Below are 27,976 nucleotides of genomic sequence, written 5' to 3' on the forward strand. Positions count from 1 at the left end.
TGAAAGGAGGGTTTGCAGATACTGCCAATCAGCACCCCCTGTGCTTTGATTTCAGACTGCCCTGGCAAAGGAAAGCATATCACCCAGTGTCATTGTGGTGTCATGATTGACAGGTGGGCAACCCCACACCCAGTCAAAATGGTCCACTGGAGTTGGGTGAGGTTAGTATCCAGCCCACCAAGTAGATATAGTCCCCCACCCCTGAGTTATTTTTTAGTTTAAATAAAGTTGGTTTCGGGTGCACACTGTGTTCAACAAGAGTACAGTTTCAAGATTTATGACAGAAAAACAAATTTGGATAGTTGAGGAGGAAGTCCAGAGAGAACGAAAACGTTGGTTACTATTTATTATGCTTGAAAGCTTGATGTTCTTTTTAACTATGTGACAGGGGGAAAAGGGAATTCCAGGGATTGATGGTATTTTTGGCGAAAGTGGCCAGCCTGGGGAAATTGGTGAGTCCATTTATATTCTGTACATCTAAGCTATGTGTATGTAAAACACACACAGAGACACACACAAAGAGACAGACAGACAGACAGACAGACAGACAGACAGACAGACAGACAGACAGATTTCTGTATAAAATGAAAGGCTCCTGCTCGTGACCCAGTCTAGTACAAGGAAATATTTCTCTCATTCTTGAGAGTTACTGATCTTGACTTCTCATATCTTTTCATTCTTTAGATGAAGTCAAAATGGAAGTATATATTGTAGAGAAAAATAATACAGGCAACCACCCTCCCCCCCCCCATTTAAGTGGGGGTAATGTTCTGAGGCACCGTGCACATCAGTGAAATTGCGTACGGTATATTTGAAACCCCATTGAAAAGGCCTGCAAACACCCTGTTCCGACCCTTTTCTGATGTTTTTGTGACTTTTTGGGTCACTTCTGGGTTCAGCGTGATGGGTGGGTGGGTGATTGTGCAGTCGTGCACATATTGAAAGCACGTAAATGGAGAGTTGCATTATAGAGTTTAGAATTTTCACATTAAAAGATGTTCAACAGATGATCTTGGTGTATATAAATCTATGTGAGTGTGTATTATCTCAATTTTTTGCCTCTTACAGGTGATTGGGGAGATACTATAAACTTGCCAGGAAGAGCAGGTTCAAAAGGAGATGCTGGCATAACTGGAGCCAAAGGTATTTTGCATGTGTGTATACACATGCATTCATTCATAATGCAAAATAGTTTGTGGCAAACAGCGCCTGTTACCGGCTTTGACTGTTGTGAGAACTTCATCATGTCTTGGACAAGGATTGCTTCGTCACTGAGACTCATGCACTGGTAATATCATGTAACACGTTCTGTGAGAGATCTGGGGTGTGGTTGGTCCAGAGGAATGCAGCTGGTACAAAATACCTTGGCCCAGGTGGTGGCTAAGATGTGCTCCTTCCCAGCCACATATCACACCATTGAGCTACTTTTATGGTCTTGTTGCTTACCTACAAAGCTCTAAACAACTATGGACCAGGTTATATGAAAGACCATCAAGCTCAAGAAAAGGAACCCAGTTAGTCTTCTCTTCTCACAGCCTGATGATTATCAACTTGTAGTAAGACAAAGGTTGGCTTTTACACTGGTAGTGCTGGTGCTGTGGGGTGCATGCCCTACTGAAATACAAAATACTGATGTTAATGGCCTAAATCTACCCAGTGACTTTAGGTCTCACTCTTGGTTGATGCTTTGAACCTCTGAAATAGCAAAATAGTGACATACATACAGGGGTGGACTCTGCTAATATGGCACCCTTATTTTTCCACAATAATTCCTTTTGGTACAGTTGCTTTTTTATGGATCCTCTCAGTAGGTAAATAGAGGTTTTATTCTACTTATTATCATTATTTTATGCCTCCTTGGCTCAGCACATGGGCGGTGGGGGGCTAACCGCTGATATCTGCCCGAAATCCAGTGCTAATAACATATAAACACAGCATTACGGTAAAGTTTAAGCATAAAAAATGTAAAAAAATTATATCTGAAGACTTGTATTTAAGTATTTAGTTTTTTTTGTTGTATATGGTGCAAGGAGGTGGCAAACTATTTTGGAATTTATTTCCTAGTTTTCAGAGCTTTTGAAAGTACAAGAACAACATGATCTGGGATATCTTTAAAAAACTCAAGATATTGGCTACAGTATATTGATAAATATCCATTGGTAAAAACATTCCTATTGACTGGGGAAAATATAAATATAAAATATAAAACAGGTTCCAACATGGCAACAATTTCACCAAGATAACAACATTAACGGGAAACTTGTAAAGAAGGGAAAATTAACTACCACAGTGTGTCTTATTAAAAAATAATTCAATACAAGATATTGGTTTTAGGGAATGGATAAAAAATCTGTGCAGAGTGTTAGTTAATGGTAAATTATTGACCTTTTCTGCTTCACTATTTTCCAATTAAACTTTTTAGCACAGTTGATAGGGCAGTTAGGAGGGAACAGAAATATAACAGCATTTGAATTGTTTCTGATAAATTCAAAAATCATCTAATTCCAAAATTGTTTTAAAAAGATAAAAGGATAAATTTAAAAATCTGTTTTAAAAGGATATGGTTTAGCGATACAGGCAAATAAGGGGGAGAGGAACAATAAATATTTCTCTTTGTTTTTTGCAGGGGTAGAAGGAGCCAAAGGAGGAAAAGGTGATGCTGGTGTTCCAGGTTTTCCTGGCATTCAGGGCATGAGGGGCTCCCCAGGCTCCCCTGGATTGCAAGGGCAAAGAGGTGGGATTTCCTGTTTTGTATATAATGTGCTTATATAAAACACTTTTTAAACAAATACATTAAAAATGAATAACAAAGTGTTGATTAAAAATACAGCAAAGTAAAAGCAATACTGGATACTGAATGCTTTTTCATTATATACTTTAATACAGATGCTGATACTTGATGCATATTCTTAAGTTTAAACTAGTCCATTGAAACAAAGTCAATTTGGCTATGAGGGCATTTTTTAACCCCTGTTCTGCTTTCACCAGTGCTTTTTTTTTTTCTAAAAAAATGTTTAGGAGTTGTCAGAACCCCTGACAGGAGGAGTACTCTCCTTTTCCTACTCATATTGAAATACTGCCTCTCAATGAGGCCAAACTCATGTGACCCAATGAGTCACAGAATATTTAGGGGTATGCGTACCCCTGCGTTCCCCCAGAACAAAAAGCACTGGCTTTCACTATAAGCAGAGCAATCCTAACTCGGACCTTGTGATGACTGGAGCAATCAAGCCATTGCTGCAGCCACAGGCCTTCAGCTCCTGCTAGTCAGGGCGGAAGATAATGGGTTGTGGGGTTTTACTGTACCAGCTCTAAACAGGGGCAGCAGAGGGGCCCATATTGGAAACCTTTTCAGAAAATGGACCAACTTTGGATCCAGTGGCTCCACTACCAGACCCCAAACAGCTGGCTGGATGCCTCGGAACTAGGGAACCCCCAGGTTCTGAAAACACAATTCTATAGAACGTTTGTACAATTCCAACATATGTGGTAGAAATCTCCCTTACCTATGGTTACTGCTTTCTTTTTCTTTTCTTTTTTCCTTATAAATTTTTATTGGTTTTCCATTAATTATACATATATACAGTCTAGATTACATAAGTTGCATATAACATAGCTGTTACAAGAATCATATATATAATACACAGTTATTTTGGGCTCCGCCGAGCCTCGGACTTCCCTTCACTTCGTTGGTAAGTATCAGAAAATTTCTAAAGTTACGTGTTTTATCTCCTTTACATATTTGCCAAACACTGTTAGAGTTGTTCTAACCCTGCCAAAGACATCAAAGTTCTATACTTATCTCTTATATACGTCATATATTTGTTCCAATTTTCATGAAACTTCTGGTCATCCTGGTCTCTTAGTCTCCCTGTTATTCTAGCTAGTTCAGCATAATTTATCATCTTGGTCTGCCAGTCATTTATAGTAGGTATTAATTCCCTTTTCCAACTTTGGGCTAACATAGTTCTAGCGGCCGTTGTGGCATATAGAAACAGATTTTTATCCTCTTTTTTGATTTCCTTGCCAACTATTCCTAGCAGGAAAGCTTCAGGCTTTTTGGGAAAAGTATACTTAATTTTTTTTTTAAGTTCGTTGTAAATCAGTTCCCAAAAGCCTTTTACTTTACTGCATGTCCACCACATATGATAGAACTCACCATCCCCCTCTCCACATTTCCAGCATTTCTTAATCTTCAGTTTATAAATCTTAGCCAATTTCACTGGTGTGAGATACCACCTATAAATCATCTTCCAGAAGTTCTCCCTTAGTGCCGTACACGCCGTGAATTTCATATTTACATTCCACAGTTCTTGCCACTTTACAAAGTCAATGTTGTAACCAATATCTATGGCCCATTTTATCATGGCCTCTTCACCTCTTCGTCTTTTGTATACCAATCCAGTAAGAGGTCATACATCCTAGATAATATTTTGTTTTTACCTTCTATGACTTCCACATTAAATTTAGATTTTTTATCTTCAAATCCCAGTTTCTTTTTAACATCTTTTAACAGATAATTCACTTGATGGTATTGCAGCCACCCCGTGAGTACATTCTTTACCTCCTCATAGGGCTTGAGTTTTATGCCCTGATCAGTTTTATTGATAAGTTCTTCATAGGTAGCTTTTTCCCCCTCCATGTTAGTTTTTTTGACAGTTAAGACATCTATTGGTGAGATCCACCATGGGGTTTTCTTTTCCAGCAGGTTCTTATTTCTTTCCCATACTTGAAATAATGGTCCTCTAATTATATGATTTAGGAAGCCTCTATGAACTTTCACCTTTTCGTACCACAGGTACGAGTGCCACCCGTACCTGTTATCGAAGCCCTCTAAATCCAGGATATCAGTATTCTCTAGCTTTATCCAATCTTTCACCCACGTTAAACAAGCCGCTTCGTAATATAAACTCAAATCTGGTAAAGAAAAACCCCCTCTTTCTTTTTTATCTACCAGTATTTTCATTTTTATTCGTGATCTTTTTCCCTGCCAAATAAATCTCGCTAAGATCCTTTGCCAATCTTTACACTGTTTTAGTCCTTTCATTACTGGTATAGTTTGAAACAAAAATAACATTCTGGGCAGGACATTCATTTTAATAACCGAAATCCTCCCTAAGAAGGAAAGTTTCAATCTCTCCCAGATTTCTTTCTTGATACCCTTCCAAGTAGCCTCGTAATTATCTTTGTATAAATTTTTATTTTTTGCTGTGATCCACACTCCTAGATATTTTACCTTCTTAGCAACCATAATTCCCGTCCTTTGTTCTAACTCTACTATATCTTCCTTGGTTATATTTTTTATCATTTTAGTCTTATTCCTATTGTGCTTGAAACCTGCCACTTTTCTAAATTCTTCTAGTTTCTGTAGGGCTTATTGTAAACTGTTCTTAGGATCTTCCAATGTTAGTATCAGGTCATCTGCAAATGCTTTTATTTTGAATTCCTTACTTCCTACCTTAATTCCTTTAACCTCCGGTGTTTCCCTTAACCTTTTATTAAACACTTCCAACACTGTTATAAATAACAAAGGAGATAAGGGACAGCCTTGCCTAGTCCTTTTGGCAATATCAAAGGCCTCCGATATATTATTGTTTATTATAAGTTTGGCTTTTTGCTCTTGATAAATAGCCTCAAAACCTTTTCTAAATCCTTCACCAATTCCCATCGTTTTTAAATTTTCCTTCATGAAGCGCCAGGAGACGTTGTCAAATGCCTTCTTGGCATCAATGAAGATCAACGCCGCCTGCTTGTCTATTCTACTATCCAGATATTCAATAATGTCTATCACATTTCTTACATTGTCTTTTAATTGTCTCCCCGGGAGGAAACCCGTTTGGTCTTTATGGATTCTTTTATTTAAGACTTTTTTTAACCTTTCCGCCAATACGCCTGCGAATAGCTTATAGTCGTTATTTAATAATGAGATAGGTCTATAGTTTTTTACCTCTAAGCCATCTGTATCTTTTTTAGGGATTAAGGTAATATACGCTTCTTTCCAGGTGTTTGGAATTCTCCCTTCTTTTAGTACATTATTCATGACTTCGCATAGCACTGGGGAAAGTTGATCACTTAATGTTTTATAATATTTAGCCGAGATACCATCTGGTCCCGGCACTTTACCTGTTTTCATTTTTTTTATTGCTTTCCTAATTTCTTCCTCTGTAATTGTCTGGTTTAGATATTCTCTTTCTTCAGTCATGATCTGTTGCAATTGGCATTTTTTAAAGTAATCTTCTATCTCATTATCTATCTCTTTTTCTCTTTTGTATAGTTCCTTATAGTATTTCTGAAATATCTTCTTTATCTCTTTTGGGTCCTCCACTATCCTTTCTCCATCCCTTATCTTACATATCGTGTTTTGTTTTTTCCTCTCTCTTAGTTGCCCTAAGTTTCCCTATCTTATCTACTGCTTCCTTTTTCATAGACTTCGTATAATTTCCAATCAGCTGTTTGCCATTTAAAAAAAAAAAGTTCTGTATGAGCTAAGGCAACCCAGAATAAAGAGCATTCATTAAAAGGAAAAAGATGTTTGTACCAATATCTTTACCACTTGCAGGTTTTAATTACTCAAGGGATCTCATTCCAGCAGGAGGGAAATGACAACTACCAGTATATTTATTTGTGGTGATATTTTCTACATAGACTTCCAAGATGTTTCAGCTTTCTAATACACAGTATATTGCTGGAGATACAAACAATATCTTACACATTATAGACATATTTGGTGGGACTGCAATGTAAGAAAGCAATATTGGATTAATGTAATATTATATAAGAAATTGCAGGATTTAAATTAACCATAGGGAGATTTGACTGATGAAGTGTCCTCTTTATGACATCTTAAAATGATCTGTATAAGATTTTTAGTCATATACAGACCAAATCAGATTTTTTCACATCAGATCATTAGGAGTTTTAGAATGCAGTGGTGTCTCAGGTTAAGAACTTAATTCGTTCTGGAGGACCGGTCTTAACCTGGAACTGTTCTTAACCTGAGGTACCACTTTAGCTAATGGGGCCTCCTGCTGCCGCAGCACGATTTCTGTTCTCATCCTGAAGCAAAGATTTTAACCTGAGGTACTATTTCTGGGTTAGCGATGTCTGTAACCTGAAACGTCTGTAACCAGAGGTACCACTGTAGTTCACTCTTGTAAGAAATCCAGTATCACTTTCACCACCATTAGAATTATATTGTAACAATTCAAGGGTTGCTTAGTGATAGCTCTCTACTTGTTCTACAGGATTCCCAGGGCAGGTTGGCGAACAAGGTTTATCTGGAGATCCAGGATTTCCTGGGTCATCAGGTGAAAAAGGAAGTTCTGGGTGGATTGGGCTTCCAGGGAGTAAAGGTAAATTATATTCATCCTAGTTGTCAGTAATACATCATTGTATATTTTGGACTTAAGGAGAAGTTATGCACTCTTGTCTTGCCTATTTCCAGTAAATGCAAGTAATACTTTCTTTGATGTTCTAATACACAAATTTTAGATTAGAGCTAATCTACACATTATGAAAAAGACACATTTCTGTCTCTTTAAATGACTTTCTGACAGCAGCCTTGAAGGGAGGAAAGGAGCATCAGAACCATGCTTGCCCTCCATCCCCACACTGTTAATTGTCCTGCAAACAGACAAATCTTGGCACAAGTATGTAGAAGCAACTTGGCAAACTGTCAGGGATCGATTCCACCAAACTACTGAGCCAGTAATAGAACAAGACAAGATAGAGGCAAGCATTTTATAACCCAGGTTTTACAACCAAAAACCAAACAGAGAATGGCTGAAATTCCTATTCCTTCACACCATGCATAATTTTTATACACCTCTGGCATGTCTGCACCCCATTATTCACCTTCCCTTCCAATCCTATGTTGTAACTTTGCCTCATAAGAGTAGTTGGTTCAGCCTCTTGATTTGTTCCAGCTTCTCAGTAATAGCTTGCAGCTGTGTCACTTGTCTGTAACTGTCTTTCTTGTCTAGTTACCTCATCCAAGCTCAATGAGAATATTTTCTTGTAAATCAAAAGGCTTTTTCTATCATCTGAGTAGCTGTGTCACAATTGTTAGAGTGAACCAGCTAGGTGTTTGAAAGACTATCCATGTTAATATATGGAGACTAAAACACCCACTAGAGAAACAATTTAGTTTCTTCTCTGACCCAAATCAAAGCACAGGACAGACAGATTATATTTGGATTTCCAGAGATTTGTCATTAAGAGCAATAAAATCAGAAATTCTTCCGAGAACTCTCTCAGATCATAATGTGATAACAATGGAGTTGAAAGGAAAGGAAGAGACCTCATTCAGATGGAGACTGAACGATGGACTGTTGGACAATAAAGTAATATTGGGGAATGTGCAAAAGACATTAACAGACTATTTTGAATTAAATCTAAATAAAGGAGTGGACCTGAATGTAGTATGGCATGCATCGAAAGCTGTAATAAGAGGCTTTTTAATACAGCAGAACTCAATCCAAAGAAGATTAAGAGAGAGAGAAAAGGAAGAGATATTAAAACAGATAATACACAATGAAAAGAAATTGGCTTCCATTCGATAAAGCTACTCTCAGTAAGTCTAAGCAGACTGGAGCTATGAGCAGCAATTGAGTTTCGGCTATCCAAAAAGAAAGAAAAACACTAAAAAGAATTAAAATAATGGCAGGAAAAATGCCAAAATAAGAGATTGTTCTCAAAAATCTCCAACAGAAAAAACACACACCCTTTTTCTGCCTAGCTACTTTGGAATGCGATGGAAAGAGGAGGGGGGATAATATTCCCTGAATTTAGAAGAACAAAAGATGAAAAGCTTTGCACAGGAAGCCTTGTGAAAACTGGTGTGGGGGGTCTGCTATTAAAAATCAGGCTTTAAAAATTCATTTAAAAATCTGAAATTACATCCCTGGAACATCAACAAATTATATTCCTCCCTGGGCCCATAACCCTTGTTGGATTTTTTAGCAATTGGTTAATAAAAGAATTCCCTAAGATGCCTGCATCCAGGTTTGAGGCAAGTACTCTTTGGTGAGAGAGCCCCAGCAGTGATTCAAAATCACAAAACATGCAGCAAAGTAAAGTGTGGAAATACAGGCTATTAGACCTTTAAAATATCCTGTTTTATGTCATTTCCAAAGCTCTCCACTTCCTTTAGCATAGAAAGAGACCACACATTTGGTAAGTTAAAAATGGTTTACTTACAAACACATCATAGATCAGATTCATTGCCTTTTCCATACAGCAGTAAGAGTTCCTAAATTATTTGTATAGAAGCACAAAGGTGGGTTTCTTAAGCCATACCTTATAAGCTTGGAGCATTTAGCTTAGACATCCTTACTGGAAGCTGCACCTGGTGGGAAGAAGCGAGAATGAAAAGTTTGGTAACTCTTCCTTCCAAGGCGAGGGAGTGCAACCTAGATAAGCCTGGCAGGATATCTAACTCTATGGCCATAAACCCTTCATAAGTTAAGTATCTTGGTTATATAAGGCTGTACAGTTAACAATATATTTTCATCTTTTTGAAATATTTGTTATAATCTTATTGCTAAAATGTTGCTGCTGTATAAAATCAATTTAAATGTTTTCTCAGAGTCAGTGAATGAGACAATCAGACTATAAACTTGTAAAGACTTGCTTTAGCCTCCAGGATGGTTTTGTTTTGACCAGTCAGAAATTTGTTTTTAAAAAGCAACAGCCAAACTGTCATTCATGAGCTATAACACACTCAAGTTTTAAATTTGAGGCAAAACATTTCATATGGAGCAGAAATACTTCAATTGCTGCATCCTAGTGAGCACCATTGTTTAAAGTAATTGCAGCAAGTTTTTCTGATACAGTAATCAGTGCAAAGCAAATGGCTCACATGAAGATGTTTCATTTAAAAAAACTACAGTGTCTCCAGAGAAATCTGTAACATTTGGTAAATCAGATCGAAGAATAACACATAATGGGTGGCTTTTTGGCAGGTGCTGCTGGCGCCAGAGGAATCACTGGATTACATGGTTTGCCAAGTACCAAGGGCTTTCCAGGATCACCAGGTATGTTCACACTATGTTGATGGTTAATGAGGTTGGCTATCTTACATTGTAAGTTCATTAGGGAATCTGTCTAAACATTTCAGCTTTCTGCACAGGATGCATAGGATAGTTTAAAATGAACATTGCTGAGATGCCCATTTCCAGGTCGGGAAAAGTGATACTAATTTATCTAAGTTTTTGCACAACAGGTCCAGATGGATATGGCCCACCAGGTTTCCCAGGTATTTGGGGTGACAAAGGTACCGTGGGAGAGCCAAGCCCAATTGAAGGCAGCAGAGGAGCTCCTGGTCCGAAAGGAGAAAGAGGAGATCTAGGTCAGTCTGTTGTTCAATGGTTTTGGTGAACTCCTGAATTTTAAATATCTTTATAATATGAATTTATACTTATCAAAGAAAATATTGTTAACAAGATTGGTAAGATTCGTAATCCTACATCATTTGCTACCATTATATTATTTGGCATCCCACAAAGTTACATGCAGGTTCCGCTTTCTGAACATAAGGCATTCCCAGGAAATTGTTAGGCAAGCGTTCACATAGCAAGCTGATGATTTCCATTATTTCCTATGGGAACACTTCTAATCTGTGATTTGTCTGATGTCTCTCTTTTGCTGCATTGTTTCTGCCCACACAGCTGCTGCCGACCAGCAAAATACCAATGAGTAAGGGAGCAGGCAAACTCTGTCTATTCAAATATCTGAATCAGGCATTTGTGTAGCGATGCTTCTTTGTGTTTGGATATCTCTTAGTGTTTTAGATAAAGAGTGTTCTGATAGCAACACCTGCATGTATAGTAATCTCATGTGGAAGAAACAATATGCTTTGGTGAAACTTAATTTCTCCCCCACCCCCTTTTTTATTAAATACTTTATTTATACTTATGCATCATACAAATAAACAATAAATAAAATGAACATATAATACCAAACCAGAAAAAATACAAAGCAAAAAAGACACACAATCATGATAACAAAAACTGCAGACAAGAATATAGGTGAAACTTACGATAATTTCTTGTGATGGGAAGCAACCATAATGACAGTATTGTTAAAAACAAACAACATATTCTCACAATTTTTGAAAATATTTAACAAAGGGTGCGCTTCAGCTTTCCTGTGCATCAATCTCCAGGAGTAACTATTTGATTTCTGACTGGCAGGACAGAGAGGCTCACCCGGGAGCCCTGGACCTGAGGGAAGACCAGGCCTTCCTGGAGTTTCAAACATATCTGGAGCACCTGGTGATGTGGGATCACCAGGTTTGGATGGTGTGCCAGGTAAACACAATCCCACTACTTTCAGTTGATACAGAGATCTTTTAGATTTATCTTGATATTTTGATACTACTGCCTTAGTTTTGCCACCGAGTGTTCCCTTGGCAAAAATGAATCTTTTTCTTTTTGTCTTTTAGCATTGTTGTGGCTTCAACATTAGGTCTCTACTAAGCACTATGCTTTTCCTGTGGTGGAGGGCACCCACTGTTGGCTAAAGCAGGGTTTGTTTAGGAGTTTGCTACCTTTAGACAGTTTGGACTTGCTGATCGGAAGGTCAGCAGTTCGAATCTGTGGAACGAAGTGAATTCCTGTTGCTCTGTCCCAGCTCCTGCCAACCTAGCAGTTCAAAAGCCCACCAATGCAAGTAGATAAATAGGTACTGCTGCGGTGGGAAGGTAAACGACGTTTCCGTGTGCTCTGGCTTCCATTTATGGTGCTCCATTGTGCCAGAAGTGGTTTAGTCATGCTGGCCACATGTCCCAGAAAGTAATCTGTTGATAAATGCCAGCTCCCTCGGCCTGAAGTGAGATGATTGCCACACCCTATAGTCACCTTTGACTGGACTTAACCATCCAGGGATCCTTTACCTTTATATTTTACCTTAAGCGGTTTGTGTATCTCTTGTGGGGTTTCATATGAGGTAATGTGTTTTCTTTTGACAGGGCTCCCTAGCCCCCTCACATTTAATGCTACTGCTTCTAAGCTAACTATTCCTGCTTTTCTGGTTTGTAAGGTGTTTCCTTGCCATCGCACCTGGGCCGCTCTGTGTCTCTTGCCTTAGTGTTCATTGGGTCTAGTGGGTTGCACTAACAGAGTATGGTGGGGAGGGGAGAGAGAGAGATCAGAGTTAGAAATGGAGGTGGAAGATAGATTACAGAGAGTAGCATATATCTGGTTATATAGCTACTTGTTGGGAGTAACGGGGACCATGTGGCTTCTAACTGGTTGGTCCTGGGTCTCCACGGATGGACTGGGTGCTTATGCATACAGTTGTGTTCCTCACTATAATGGAAGACTGTTCTGTCAGCAGGATGCAAATTTATGATGCCCTTTCCCTTCTCCATTGCCCCCCCCCCCACTGTTCCAGAGGGCACATCAATCATGGGTCGAACAATCCATCATTCCCTGCAGGAAGGCTTTTCCTTATGTAGCATTTGCTTGAACAGCGCAGACTAGGGTTGGGGATGTTCTTCCCCACAGAGGAGTCTCTGAAGGGAACAAAGAGGGACTCATTTTTTTCTTTATTTGAGATGTATGAGCTATGTATATTCAAAGATGTATTGATACATCCAATACATGGTTGTTTGGGTTTGGATAAATTGATATTAAGACAACAGTTTGAAACCAATGAAAGGCTTAGTCTTAGGAACAAGCTTTGGTTCAGGGCACAAGTCTTGTCCTGATGAAAAAATCATTTTTTGCTATTCTTCTATTTCTTATACCCCACCCATCTGACTGGGCTGCCCCAGCCACTCTGAGCAAAGTAGCAGCTGATAAAAGCAGAAGCTTCAGAGACACTGTCTTCAGAAGGCACTATCAGAAGGAATACAGGGAATAACCAGATACACAGATGTAGACTCATAGAATTGTAGCATTGGAAGCTACCCCAAGGAAAAGCTTTTTGTCTGGAAAAGTGATGTAAATTGCTCTCCAACCATCAGAAATGCCATTTCACAGCTTGCCCATCTTTTCCTCTTACTTATTGACATGGATGCTGCAGGTAGGCTGTACCTTCAATTTAATTCAGCTCTACATTAACTTGCTACAATCAGGAGAAGACAGGCCCCCAAAGATGTTGCCTATGTGGTCTTTCAGTCCCAAGTTTTAATCTTTGTGTATATATTGTAGGCTACCCAGGACCACCAGGACCACCAGGAATAGCTGCTCCACCTGGAAGCAAAGGAGAAGTGGGGCAGATCGGCATAATTGGAGAAGATGGTTCAAAAGGACTTAGAGGAGACCATGGCGCAGATGGGAGACCTGGAATTCCAGGGTTCCCTGGGGCAAAAGGTATGATGGAAAAACCTAGTATAAAGAGCAGCTACCAAAACAGATTAAGCAGGCATGCAGTAACACCATACCATTGTTTTGCCTTGAAGGATATAAAGGGGAACAAGGAGTCATGGGTTTTGTTGGCATATTGGGAACGCCTGGTGACTTTGGCCCCACTGGACCCAAAGGAGACCGAGGATTTCCTGGTGAGTAACTATTTCTACTATGCCAGTTCATGCTATTGCATTTTGTAGACCAAAACACACCGCAAACCACTGGGCTTTCAGAGGGGCTTTCACCCCACCCCACATTTCTCCTCCAAATCTCAGCAGAAATTTGAAGGTGAAACATGAGAGGGACATTTGAAAGCCTTGAGCCAGATGCACCCTTTCCACAATCAGCTGATCAGCGGGTGGGAGTGCACCTTCAAAGGCTTCTTCTTCCAGCCTCCTCAGGTTTATTTTTTATATAGCTATTTGCGTGACGAGTCCCCCCCCCTCCCGTGGAAATAAAGACACATGACACAATTATTAAGGTTAATGGGCTAAATAAGGCAACAACTTTGTTGGTTACAGGTGATGAACGGTATTGGCTTAGGCATTTGTCCTAACCGACTATATCTGGCTTCAGCCCGTCTGCTTGAAGTCCGGGAAGGGTTACCACCAGTAAGGGGAGTCCTGCTGATGCACATCAACTAGGAACTCCCCCGGGGTCACCGCTCGGGGGTGTGCCTTAGGGCCTCACCTCCCTAGGCTTCAGACAGGGCCACGCCCCCCGGAATCCTTTATCGGACTACCCTTCAATATGTGGGGCAGGTGATGGCGCTTCCTCCCCTCTTCCATCTACATAACAATACCAATGCCTAACTGCCAATACCAAGAAAGTTGTGACCATTTGCTACGACGTAGGTGAAAAACCAAGTGGCCGGTGCCAATTTGCCAAGTGGAAAAAAATCCTACCAGGCCCCTCAACGGTGACCAACCACGGTCCATAGCAAGGTCAAGGAATGAAACCTTAAGGGGCGGGAGGGTGGGAAACAGGAGCAACTGGAGGCTGCAAAATCAAGGTACAAGCAACTTACAGCATTCGAAACCAACATTATAAATACAAAGTAATAAAAACAAACAAGTTAGAAACAATAATAAAAATACATCAAAACACATTTGGAACCAGAAATTAAAACAGCTTGGCCTGACAGCAACAAAGTAATCAGCATTGTTTGAAGAAGAAATGCCTTTCCATCCAGCTGATGGAAGACAGGCTGGAGCACTGAAGGTGCACCTTGCTGCTTCAGAGGAACAAGTGGGAGCTTTCAGTTGCACCCTTTCTGTCCCCCACCTGATGCCCCACTATGATCTCAGCTAAGGGGCAGGTGGGTAGGGCTTCCTGAAAACTGTTTCAGGCCTGGAGGGTCATGTTAGATCTGCTGGAGGTCTATGAAGAGTGAGTGAGGGAAAAGGGAAAGGAGGTTTTGAGGCGAGACAGCCAAGGCAGAAGACCAGAGTACAGCAAGTGGTGGGGGGAGAGATCAGGTCTTCCCAAGAAAGGGAGACATGGTCAAGCTTGGAAGGAAAGAATGAGGGAGGGAGGGAGCGAGCGAGCGAGGATAAAGACTGGCTAAATCCCCAGATGACAGGCTGGAATGACAGAGTTAGGGACAAAAAAGAAGGGACAAATGAAGCAGCAGCTGTCAAGGTGTTAGGAGTGTCAGGATGATGCAGAAGGAGATAAGTGGGCTGCCCTGTGAAGCTAAGGAAGAGTAGGAGAAGGGCTTCCCTCGGAAGAGCTGAGACAGAGGGGGAGAAAAAGGATTGCCAGTAGATGGACTTGCCAGAGAGGAGCAGGGAGTCACTCTCTGCCCTTATTTCTGTGAGGCTCAGGTGTGATGTAGTGCAACAGCAAGTGATGGTGAAGAAAAGAAAGAGAAGAGGGGAGGAAGGTTTCTGTCTAGGGGATTGAGGTCTTTGGGGGATTTGAAAGATCCCTGGTTGCTAAGGCGAGAGGCAACTGTTTGAATGCCTGACATCAAGGGAGGGTGATGGTTGTTAATGATAAAAATGAAAAGAAGGGGTACAGGAAGCTAGGGATTGAGTTAGGAGATGGTAGGCTCACCAAAGAGGTTCCACATAGTCTACCAATGTCACCTTGTTCTGCTCTTCCCACCAGAGATTCACATTGGCACGAAGGAGCCACAGGGCCAGAGGAATCAGGCTCCCCATTGGCAGGAGGCAACAGAGGGTTTGGACACAGCATAATGACAGTGCTCTCCTGGGAGGAGAGATCCCACTGCTCTGCCACTGTGTGCTTCTCCTCTGGGCCAGTTTTTAACATAGATCAGAATCTATGTCAGGCTTCCTCAAACTCGGCCCTCCAGATGTTTTTGGCCTACAACTCCCTTGATCCCTAGCTAGCAGGACCAGTGGTCAGGGATGATGGGAACTGTAGTCTCAAAACATCTGGAGGGCCAAGTTTGAGGAAATCTGACATAGATTCTGGTTTAAAGGCCTCCTACTTACTCTGCTGAACTCCATGTCCAAGTCTGCCGTGACACCACCACTGCTTCTAACCAGTGTTGGAAACTGAGATATGAAAGCTAGGAGCTAAATGGCACTTTAAACCTAAGGTATGGGCACAACTACAGAATGTCTAGGCACACTTTTTATAACAAGAATACAAAGCTGAAAATGAATGAACTGCAGTTAAAGTATTATTTCATTTTTCACATGGTCTAGTCCTTCCCCTGCCCACCCCCCTAATATTCTTCAGAGGGTCTCTCTCTCTTCTCCAATCTTCAGAGAGTAGCTGGAAGTGAGGAGGCAGAAAAAGGTCCTCCTTTCCTTCCACTCTGCAGTTTTAATCTGAAATCTTAGGCACAGTACTGCGCCCAGAGCTCAGAAACGGCCCACGCTGAAGAAATTCCCTGTCGCAAAATGCGCCTTGAACAATGGGGGTTTCAAACACTGCTTTCGAACATGAGCAATGAGCTCCTGGGTCAACTAATGAGAAAAAGCGCCCAAGGCAAGAGGAATATTCTGTCTGTTACTTTATTGTGCATTTTTAACTTTCAGGATTTCAGGGACCTCCAGGTTCCCCTGGACTGCCTCCTGTCCTTCCTAAACTGGCTTCAGAACAAGGGAGCCCAGGTGCTCCTGGAAACAGAGGGCTTCCTGGCACGTTGGGTGAGATGGGTCCTCAAGGCCCACCAGGATCTCCAGGTAGGAACATGGATATGCAAAATGGCCTTAGTGAGTTAAGGCTGTTTTTCATGGCCCAATCCTGTTTTGCATATAACATTTTCTCCCAATAAATTGGAATTTTAATGAAGAAGGCTCATGCAGTAATTATCCAAATCAGGGCAGGGGCTCACAGAAATTTAGTTGGTGACTTTGGAGAACCTAACTGAAAACACCCCATGAATGTACAACTCTGTACCAATACTTTTCATATTTCTGCCACTTTGGAGTCATTCCAGAAGTACCTCTCTGAGGGGGGACGGACCATTATGTGATAACTGGCCGCTCATGACTCAAGCTTAGTGTTGATTTGCTGGCATGCCAAGCATCGGAAATGATGCCCAGTACTTTCTGACCTGACCTGCTGAGCTTTAGACAAATAAAACACATCCAATCTTTTCTTCTTTCTCCAGATCCCATTCTGGTACAGCTGTATCGCCTATCCCTGTCCCTGATAAGACTGAAATCTGTAGGCAATTCCACCCTCATTCCAAACATGTATGCCATAATTGCAGTCAGAGGTATTTGCCATAGGTGCATTGCTCTTGTTGATGGCCAAGAGGCCTGAATAGGATGGTTTCCTCTTCCTTCAAATAATATGTGCCTACTCCATCCTTATTCAACCATTTCTGCATGCAAGTCACTTTGCTCCTGACTTCTTCATAAAAACATGACTATCTGGGCTTCATATCTGCACATCTAGTATTCAGAGAGCTTGAATGGACTCTGTTCCTCATGAAAATCTTACAACATGGTATGGATTATGATTCTTTTTAAATTTACTTTCAAGGTTCTAGAGGCCCCATGGGTAAACAAGGACTGCAAGGAAGAGGGGGAATACCTGCAGCTCCAGGCTTCAGAGGTGATCAAGGGAGAACAGGACTGCAGGGCCCAGGGGGCTTTGAAGGTAAATACTGGTCCTGGGTCTCACCCCCCCCCCTTTCGCTCATTTGAAAATAAATTTACATCAACTAATTATATGAGTTTTTAGCACAATTTTATGCATGTTTAAAGGTAAAGGTAAAGGTACCCCTGCCCGTACGGGCCAGTCTTGACAGACTCTGGGGTTGTGCGCCCATCTCACTTAAGAGGCCAGGGGCCAGCGCTGTCCGGAGACACTTCCGGGTCACGTGGCCAGCGTGACAAAGCTGCATCTGGCGAGCCAGAGCCGCATACGCAAACGCCGTTTACCTTCCCGCTGGCAAGCGGTCCCTATTTATCTACTTGCACCCGGAGGTGCTTTCGAACTGCTAGGTTGGCAGGCGCTGGGACCGAGCAGCGGGAGCGCACCCCGCCGCAGGGATTCGAACCGCCGACCTTTCGATCGGCAGGTCCTAGGCGCTGAGGCTTTAACCCACAGCGCCACCTGCGTCCCTTATGCATGTTTACTCAGACGTTATTCCTAGGTAAGTGGCACTGGATCGCAGCCTTGATTGTTAACCAAATCTGCAAAAAAAAAAAAAATTGCATATGAGGGGGAAACAGTCATTCTAAAAATAAAAAGTTTACTTTGTTAGTAGTTGTGCAGCAGGGCATCATTTTGGATGAGGCGTTCCACCTTCTCTCCTAAACAAAAGGGGCCCCATTTTCAGTTTATAGCTTTAGAAGTACCTGGATTTAAGAATAAACCCCAAACAAATGCATTTCAGTTTATCCTACACTGCCTGGCTCACAGTTCCCATTCCTAACCATGGGGGCACCCCGTACCTCCCCGAAAAGGAAACACAAAGTGGTGAACCCCTTTGTTGTCAGCTTCATTTAGGGACAACTCCAGCATGGAAGACCACAATGCATGCAGTGAAGATCTTGTGCTTTGCAATAGAATTGGATAGGGTAACAGGGCAGAATGAAATCAAAATGTAATTTGTTGACATGGAGCTGTGGGAGATATAGCCCACCCCCCGCCAAAACTGCCACACTTCAGTTCAAAGTTGTGGCAAGAGAGTAAGAGTCATTCTGTTAATGTTCCCCACTTAAACTCCCGGCATATGGAAAACTTGCAAGATGATAAGAGCTACTGACATCAGAATATTCAGCCACACAGCACCCAGCCCTACAGGCCAAAAGGGTAGAAGAGGACTACATGATGTCAGGTGACACTAAGGAGGGTTTATATGCACATAAAGCAAACACTTTTATCATCGGATGTCAGAGCTGCTGTAAAAATGGCTTCAGCTTAGTAGCTGTGAATACCTAACCTCTTCTCCTGGATTATTCAGCACTGAGCAGATGGAGGTTCCTATGGAATTCTTTCCATAAGCAGTGAAACCTTTAAGTCAGTTTACTTCCTGCAACATTTAAGTTCCCTTTTCCTCTCCACAGGTGCAGCTGGTGACCCAGGTACTCCTGGGCTGCCAGGTATGCCCGGCCGCAGCATCAATATGGGATATCTTTTGGTGAAGCACAGCCAGGCGGATCAAGAGCCCATGTGTCCAGTGGGCATGAGCAAACTCTGGAGTGGATACAGCTTGCTCTACTTTGAAGGACAAGATAAGGCACACAATCAGGATCTAGGTATGCATTTATGAGCTGAGCATTCTTCACATGGTTTTGTAAAAACAAAAACAAACTGCATTTTAAACCTAACCAATAATTTTCAGGCAACTGATAGAAATTACATATGTGGATGAAGAAAAGCTATTTTGAGATGTTAGGTACAAGCATAAATTTATCATACATAATACAGAGAGAGGAGAAAACCACAGATCTATCAGAGAGACTTGGCTTTTCTGTCCTATTCAGTTTAATAATTCGAGAAAGCAACATTCTTAGCACAAAGCCCAGTAGCATGTGTAAGTGCTTTCAACATGCCAGTAGTTTCAATCCCTTCTTAAATGCAAGTGGTATTATACTGTTTATACTGGTATAATGCTTCATTCTGATTTTCAGTATGTTTTTATGACTTGTCCACACAATTTTTCTTGGACTAAAATAAAAATTCTTTCTTCTTAAAACAGCGGCAGGTGTAATGGTTCAAGAAAGATGGGAGAAAAGAGAAAGGGCAACTATGTGGAATTCTTTTTTAGTCTGTGGTTTGCTGTTAGCTCTTCAACAGTCTTATCCCCAAAGAGGATCATCACCCTGTTTTCAAATAGTTAATTCCCTCCCCCCTTGGGGGTTTTGCACCAAGAGAAATGCAGTCAAGAGGGAGCGTCATCATTAGCATTCCAGCAAAGCACACTCAACTGCTAATACATCAGGATGGCACAATTGCATGGATGTGTCATTACAGCACTGGCAGAAGTTGCTAACAGAAAGCCATTGCACCATTCAGAAGAGTGCAGAAATGAGGGGCAAATGGAAATAGCTTGTCTGCATTTGTTGCTATTCTCATCCGCAGGTGCCATCTAATGGAGTGCAAATACGGATGTGCAACAGTTAGGCTGCAGAAACACTATGCATTCAAAGCACACCCTCTCCTTCAGGAATCCTGGGCATTGTAGTTCACAATGCAACAAATCCCAGCACCTTTAACAAACTACAGTTCCTAGGATTATTTGGGAGGGGTGCTTTGAATGTGCCTAATGGAATTGCACCAACACCTGGCATAGCAGAAATGATCTTACCAGAATCACTCATAACACTCTTACTTCTTTAGAATCCAGAGACCAGAAAAGTATCATTAAAATCATGTGGCCAAGAACTTTGAAGTCTTTAGATATGGACTCAGAATAAAGTATCTGGAATTAGAGCACCAGAAACCAGTAGAATCCATTAGATCATAGTGATTTCAGAAGTGGTGAATTGAAAAATGTACTCTTTGAAACTGGGGTTTTGCTAAGCAATTAAAGTATTATGAAGGGCCTCCCCCAGCCTCTTAAGGTTTCTGTTGGCCTCTGTTCTAGTTGTAATGAACCTACCTGAGAGTTAAACTTTCAGAACAAATTACAGAGAGACACTAATGAAGGTTTTGGCTCTTCTGGAGAGAATCCAAGAGGTCCTGCAACTAATTAGAAACAAGTATTTTCTTGTTAGTATCTGCTCCAGAGCACGGAACATTTCAGAGCTAGTTATCTGACCAAACTCTAATTTATTACTTATTACTTACTATATTTATATGCCACCCTTCATCAGAAGATCTCAGAGCAGTTCACAAGATAAAAATGCAAGATAAAAGCACGAAAAATAGTTAAAACTCTAACCAGGGTCCTTAAAAAATGCCTTTATTGAGCCGCATTTCCAGCTGATGCCCACTGCAGTCTTGGTGACCACTATAACAAGATCCCACAGACAGACTTTGTATTTGTGGTCAACCTCAGGTGGAAGGCATCACTCGTTATCTGTTAGTCTGCCCCTTACACAGAGACCCAAAAGATCACTTCCTGAAATCTTTGTTCACATAAGCAAGCAGGTACACCCTGGCAGAAGTGGTTCAGTTTCTTTTGAGAGACAGTAATAGCTTTGTAACACAGAGAGTGGCCCTTGTTTGTACTGGCAGGGGGAGGGAATCAGGAAAAAGGAGCTAGATAAAATTGCTCTGTTGTTTTAGTGATTTTGAGGTTTAATTTTAAATCAAGCTAGATTTAAGCTTGTTGGTGTCTCTGGTATCTTCTCTCTTACATCATGGATGTTGGCTTATATTATGGATGGATGTTCAGGATTATTTTATTAATACTATTATATGGGCTGTTGGGGGAGGTGTAGTACCTCTGCTGGGGACACATCATGCTCCTTCTGGGTTAGTTTGCCTACCTTTCATCCCCACCCTGCACTCAGCTCTCACCTGTGGCTCCTAGAAGCTGTCAGCATGGGACAGTGGCCACAATGCCAGGAAGATGCCTTTGCCTGGTCAGCTAAACCAGGTGAGGGGAGCTGATGCGTCTCAAACTCTCAGTGAGTTAGGGACTTCCCCTGCATTCAAAGACAGGCTCTGGTGGATTGAGCAGACAAGACCAATAGTTGGTCCAATAGTCAAGAAAGCAGTTTCTGCACATGCTGTAGAGGAAAGTGAGGGGCAGGTGGGGCTTGTCAGTCTGGGAAGGGAGCCCATCTAGAAGGACTACTCCGATACTAACCCTCTGCTGCCTTGTGGAATATCTTCGGGAGAAGAAAAGGCTAAAGAATAAACCCTGCAAAAATCCAGAGTGGAGTCCCTAAGGCCATTGGATGGTGCCTTGTATGCCTCCTTCTGGCAACTCCTTTAGCCAACCAAACATACTGCTCTGCTTTCCTTTGGACCCCATCAGTGAGGCCAAGGAGGGGTCTTGTCATCTGGGCAGCCCAGGACCTCTCCACACCCACTGCCCAAGCTTGTTCCCAAGGGAGGTCCCTTTGCTGCTGCCAATGCAGTGGTTTGACTTTACTCCCAGAGGTGCACTCCATTTTCTCTTGAGAGAGACAGATGCCAAAAGCTTTTGCTACAAGTTTGTCATTGCCTTTGGCTAGAACCATAAATGTATTATCTAAAACCAGAACTAATGAAGGTTTGTGTTTTACTTTTTCAGGTCTAGCTGGTTCATGTTTGACTCGATTCAGCACTATGCCTTTTCTTTACTGCAATCCTGGGGACGTCTGCTATTATGCAAGTCGCAATGATAAGTCTTATTGGCTCTCAACAACAGCCCCTCTTCCAATGATGCCTGTGCAAGAAGAAGAAATCCGGCCTTATATCAGCCGTTGCTCCGTCTGTGAAGCGCCGGCTGTTGCCATAGCCATTCACAGCCAAGATGTCACTATTCCACACTGTCCTGAAGGATGGCGCAGCTTGTGGATCGGCTATTCCTTCCTCATGGTATTTGCTTCTTTTCTTGATTGTGAAACAAAGATTTTAAAATATACCTCTGTATCTTGCCTTCATGCATGCCTTCCCTTCCCACTTGACAGCCAACTAACCTGTGCAGTAAGTGCACTTTGGAAGTTGGCACAGCAAGAAGCAGCTCTTCCAAGCAGGAACGAGAAGGGGCAGAAACATTCAGTGTTTGAGTGGAAGAAAGAGATTCTCATTCAGCCAGATGGGCAGGGTAGAAATAATAATAATAATAATAATAATAATAATAATAATAATAATAATACCAATAGCAATGTTAAAACCAAACTGGAAACCAAAAGTTGCTGAAGTGACCCCTGAGGCATCTAAAGATAACAATTTGATTGCCCAAGTTCTCTGCTATGGTGATTAAAAATATTACTATAATTGAGAGTGCCTTTTGTGGAGTACATGGTAGAAAAGGGTTCGTACTGAGCTGCTTTTCATGGCGTGGATCACAACCCACATATACAGGAATGTGACAAATGAATCATTTGTCAAAGTACTATAACTTACCTAAAATGCTAAGTATAGCTTGCGTCCAAGAAGATATCACGTTTAAATCATGTACATATATTCCAAGGGCTACAGTGAACTTCAGCTATAGAGTTATGATTTATCTTAGCATTTCCCAGATTTTGCTGATGCAAATATGGTGAAATCTGAACATCTCAATTTCTCCCTCAGTAACTTTTATGTGCATCTAAAATATAGGAGTTCTCCAGCCCCCTTTGATTCTTATTTTACTTGTTTAATTATTTTTATAACTCACCTCTTATGAAAGTCAGTTCAGGAAGATATGTAAATATATAATAGCAGAAAGTAAACCATATAAAAATCAGAACAGCAGGATAAATCTGAATAAATTCCAATAAATACCAGAGAATAAAAACAGGAGCAGTACAATTCAATACCTTCACATGCCCAGAATTCTGCTATTGATGTATCCAAACACAGCTGGCTAGGGAGCAAAAACATCTGCAACTACATGCAAAGTTAAGGGGGCATTTACCGCTCCTGCCCCCCCCCTTCAAATGGGGCGCAACCAGAGATGACCCATTTTTGGCACTGTGAGAAATCAAGGAGAGGTTCCCACATTCTGCAGGCAGAATCCAGGTGAACAGCAAAGCCACTTTTGTTCTATTAGCAGGAAGTTGGGTGCCAAGAAGGAGTTCCAAGCAGTGGAGGTTCCTTTGAAGATCTTCTTAGTTCCTCACAATTTATTTTTATTTATTTTTATTTTAGACAATTCTAGGAGTATATTTTTCCACCAGGCAGCAGAGAATTGAACTTTCAGCCCCCTTTGTCCCCAGTAGAAAAAAGTGCCATCTTCAGTAAATGGAAAACACAGGAAAGGCATGCCTGGCTTCTTCTAGCACTGGACCAGCAGCCTTTTCACCCATCCCTGGATTCTGGCATCAGATCTCAAGAACCTGCAGAAGGGCCTCACCAGATCTTCTGTATTTGTGTGGGATACTCTGAAAGCCCTCTTTGGCTTGAGATCACAGTTAACACTGTTAACATCATTTCCTTGAATTGCACTCAGAAATGCACAGGAAGACAGGGAAACTGCTTGAAGGGGGGCAACGGCGGACTAGTGTTCCCCATGAGCTATGCCAGTCACCAGGTGACGTGATACGTTTTAAACGCATTTTCATAGCAAGAGGAAGGGCCAGATCTTACAGCTTTCTCACACTGATTCTCACAACGGTGAAGTATATTGGTATATTGGTTGCTGACTCATTCTTAATAATTCTGTATATTAAGGGAAATTTATCTCAATACTTTATGAAGAAAGGTCTTGCAACTACATCTCTTCCAGTTCCCACAGAGTAGTCTCAAGCAGATTTTTCAAGAAGCACTGGGAGGAATTTCCCTTGGTAAAGTGTATCTGCAAATGTGTTCAGATACAATTTGCTTGTGCAGATGTGTCGTCGCCGCCCCCCCCCCTTTGTTGGTGGCCTTTATCGTTGTTTTATTCATTCAGTTGCAAGAGAGAGGATTGGACCCTGACCAGATGGGCTACCTACTGAGAGAATCTCTTAATTTTTTTCTGGATTGGGTTTCATTTTATCAGCTTTTATCTAGTCCATTATTGATTCTAGATTCAGCACTTCTACAATTTTACCTGACTCCAATTAAGAGGGTGGTGTCACCCCCCCTAAATATCTGTTCTCACTCTGCAGTTTCATATAGACGTTAGAAGCGTAGGAGACAAAAAAAGAGTCCTGTAGAACCAGTCACTCAAGTCAATGATGGTGCTAGTACAGATTACAGTGGTACCTCTGGTTAAGTACTTAATTCATTCCGGAGGTCCGTTCTTAACCTGAAACTCTGCTTAACCTGAAGCACCACTTTAGCTAATGGGGCCTCCCGCTGCCACCATGCTGCTGAAGCACGATTTCTGTTCTTATCCTGAAGCAAAGTTCTTAACCCGAGGTACTATTGCTGGGTAAGTGGAGTCTGTAACCTGAAGTGTATGTAACCCGAGGTACCACTGTATATACTTCTCTTAGCTTGTATTTGAGCCTCCTACCTGGTCTCTCCTAGCACACTGCAGCTGGTGCCGAAGGTGGTGGACAGTCACTCGTGTCTCCAGGTAGCTGTTTGGAAGACTTCCGAGCAACACCATTCATCGAATGCAACGGTGCTCAGGGAACCTGCCACTACTTTGCAAACAAATACAGTTTCTGGCTTACCACCATTGACAATCAATTTCAACACTCCCCTTCAGCAGATACACTCAAGGCTGGACTCATCCGAACACACATCAGCCGATGCCAAGTGTGTATGAAAAATTTGTAAAAAAAAAAAAAAAGTAAGTCATCTTGCAATGGCAAGGAACAAATCTTGTTGGTGCTTCTTTAACTTTGTTACCTCAAAAATTGAAATATCAGTTGATCACCATTTATCTGAAAGAACAAACCACTGCAATGGTTTACAACCAAGTTAGTTCTGGTTTCATTCCCATAATTTTCTAAGTAGTTTTTATTGTTGCAAAAAGGTTCTTTTCAAAGTTAAAAAAACTGGCAGGATATAATTTCCTAACACATTTGCTGCCCACTAGGTCTGATTTTGGATGTGGGTGGTGCTGCAGTCTAAACCACAGAGCCTAGGACTTGCCGATCAGAATGTCGGCAGTTCGAATCTTCGTTATGGGGTGAGCTGCCGTTGCTCGGTCTCTGCTCCTGCCAACCTAGCAGTTTGAAAACATGTCAAAGTTCAAGTAGATAAGTAGGTACCACTCTGGCGGGAAGGTAAACGGCGTTTCCGTGCACTGCTCTGGTTTCGGTGTTCCGTTGAACCAGAAGTAGCTTAGTCATGCTGGCCACATGACCCTGAAAAACTGTCTGTAGACAAAAGCCGGCTCCCTTGGCCTGTAAAGCCAGATGAGCGCCGCAACCCCAGAGTCGTTCGTGACTGCACTTAACGGTCAGGGGTCCCTTTACCTTTACCTAGGTCTGATTTACAGCACTAAATGGGTATTTATGCATTTTTACTGTATACTTAACCACTGAAAACAGCTCATAGTCATTGAATAGTAACCATGCATTAAGATGGATGTGCAAACGTACATGGAAATCGGCTCAAAGAGCTGAAGTTTAAGTACCATTTTGGAACATAAAAACGATGAAAATAGAAGTTGCGCTCTGCCTCTGTAAGACTTTCATCTGTAAGACTTTGGCTTCAATTCAGCCAGAAGTTAGGCATGTTTCAGAGCCACCAACATCAATAGAACTTTAAACCTGCACCTACTTGTTGTATTTATGTTGCAACTTCATTTCAGGGCCAAATTTTTCCACCTAAATGCTTTTATTAAACAATATATTGCTTCATATGCATAATTGTCTCTATAGCTTACAGAACCTGCATAAGTGTTGCTTTTGACAGGTAACACACCAACCTTTTTGACATCTTGGACCAAATGTGGGATTGTAGCCTGCCCTGAGCTCCTTTGGGAAGAATAACATATAAATTAAATAATTTAATTAAATAAAATATATGTTGTGCTCACTGAGCCCCAAAACGCAACCAACAGGTGCACTGCACCAAGTGCAGACTTTAGTTGTCTCTCAGTATTGCTGCAGGAAGTTAGATACCAGCAAGGCTTTCTTCAGCCATGCTACCGGACACATAAGAAAATGTTCCCTTTATCGCTGCTGCTCCCAGGTGACCATAAGGCTTAAGAAGGTGCCTTTGAGCTCCTTCCCTGGAGTCGATCAGGCTTCAATTCAAAACAACACGCTCTCTCCCATTGTACCCAAGAGGGACTTCTGAATACTCATGCTTAAGTTTCTGCTGCCAGTCTTTTCCTCCACTGCTCCCAGGTGCAAGCAGATGGAAGGAGGAAGCAAATTGTGCAAATGGCACAATTTTCTCCACCCAAGGAGAGTTAGGGCCTCTACAGAGATCCTGTTTTTTACACATTCATAACTGAGGCAGTTGTACACCATTCTGCTTTCAGTACTCTCCTGCTTTCAGTGCCTACAGACAGGGTGGACACATTGCTTCATTCTCAACAGGTGCATGTCCCACAGCTTTCTTCAGAAATCCTGTAGCTTTCCTTATTACATAGGTTTGGGTGTCTTAGACAGCAAGACTAAGAAAGCAGACTGATGCATAAGCAGTTCAGTACTAATTCACTAATAATATTGCATCAATATGTTGCAGAACACATATGCAAAAAACATTCATCTGGAGAAAGCTTAGAACGCACCACTTTCCACATGACTGTGTGATTCTAACAATGCAGTTCTGGTTCTGGGCAATTATTTGGCAAGACCTACAGGACAAATAGTGATCAATGAGTTTTGATTTTGTATAATGAATAAAAGATTGTATTTTAACATTGTATTTATTGTGTTTGGACTTATTGTAGTGTTTAAGCCATAAATAATCTCATATGATGAAACAAACACACTAGGCTTGGGTTTAGTGAAAGGAAAGCATTTCAGCATGAAAGCCTAGCACTTCCAAACCCACCAAGCCATAGGGGTTTTACTACTGTTTTCACAATCTAGCCAATGAGCACATTTAGCTTGTGTGTGTAAATATTGTTGTACACCATGCCAAACTCCAAGTGGTGCAAGATTCCAGGGGTTCCAGGCACTTACTCCAGGTTTGATTTCCTTCGAATGAGGGATGTTGGAGACTGGTGTCTTTATGATATATATGATTCAAGTGGGTAGCTGTGTTGGTCTGACGCAGTCAGGAGAAAAAAAATGTCCAGTAGCACCTTAGAGACCAACTAAGTTTGTTCTGGGTATAAGCCTTTGTGTGCATGCACACTTAGTTGGTCTCTAAGGTGCTACTGGACAAATTTTTTTTATGATACATGGTTTATCTACACATATATTCAACCTGAGCTTAAGCTGGAGGGGCTCACAGCCTTACCACTCCAAAATATCTTGTTTCTCTCATAGTCGCAGCCATGGCTCTCTCTCTCCAGCCTCTGCCTGCTTCTAGCTCTCAGTTCTCTCATACACTAGCTTTTAGCTTTCTCACTACCAGCCAGGGGAGAGAATGGAGGCCAATTTGCCCTCAGGCACGTAGCAACTTCTTGTTATATTAACAATGGTACTTAGGGCTGGTTCACACTGCATGCTGAACCAAACCTTGGTTTAGCAAGGCAGTGTGAAGGTGACGCTTGCAGCCACTTTGCTCCTTCAAGGCTCCTACTTCAGCGCTCCCTTCTCTCA

At 41.6% G+C, this 27,976-nt stretch overlaps 1 protein-coding gene across 1 annotated transcript in view; it reads left to right on the forward strand.

Moving 5' to 3' along the window:
- COL4A2 (collagen type IV alpha 2 chain) overlaps positions 1-27,131 on the forward strand; it is a 181,414-nt gene extending 154,283 nt beyond the window's left edge. Inside the window, exons 35-48 of the mRNA XM_083729819.1 lie at positions 389-452; positions 1,069-1,143; positions 2,627-2,734; positions 7,245-7,352; positions 9,963-10,034; positions 10,223-10,348; positions 11,193-11,309; positions 13,155-13,316; positions 13,406-13,504; positions 16,367-16,513; positions 17,322-17,438; positions 18,854-19,045; positions 21,976-22,262; positions 24,828-27,131. Of these exons, the coding sequence (XP_083585945.1) occupies positions 389-452; positions 1,069-1,143; positions 2,627-2,734; positions 7,245-7,352; positions 9,963-10,034; positions 10,223-10,348; positions 11,193-11,309; positions 13,155-13,316; positions 13,406-13,504; positions 16,367-16,513; positions 17,322-17,438; positions 18,854-19,045; positions 21,976-22,262; positions 24,828-25,082 (1,929 nt within the window). The 3' untranslated portion in view covers positions 25,083-27,131. The remainder of the gene's footprint in view (positions 1-388; positions 453-1,068; positions 1,144-2,626; positions 2,735-7,244; positions 7,353-9,962; positions 10,035-10,222; positions 10,349-11,192; positions 11,310-13,154; positions 13,317-13,405; positions 13,505-16,366; positions 16,514-17,321; positions 17,439-18,853; positions 19,046-21,975; positions 22,263-24,827) is intronic.
- The last annotated feature ends 845 nt before the right edge of the window (positions 27,132-27,976 follow it).

This window comes from Podarcis gaigeae (genome assembly GCF_964106915.1).
Source record: "Podarcis gaigeae genome assembly, chromosome: 3".
NCBI classification, from domain to species: Eukaryota; Metazoa; Chordata; class Lepidosauria; order Squamata; family Lacertidae; genus Podarcis; species Podarcis gaigeae.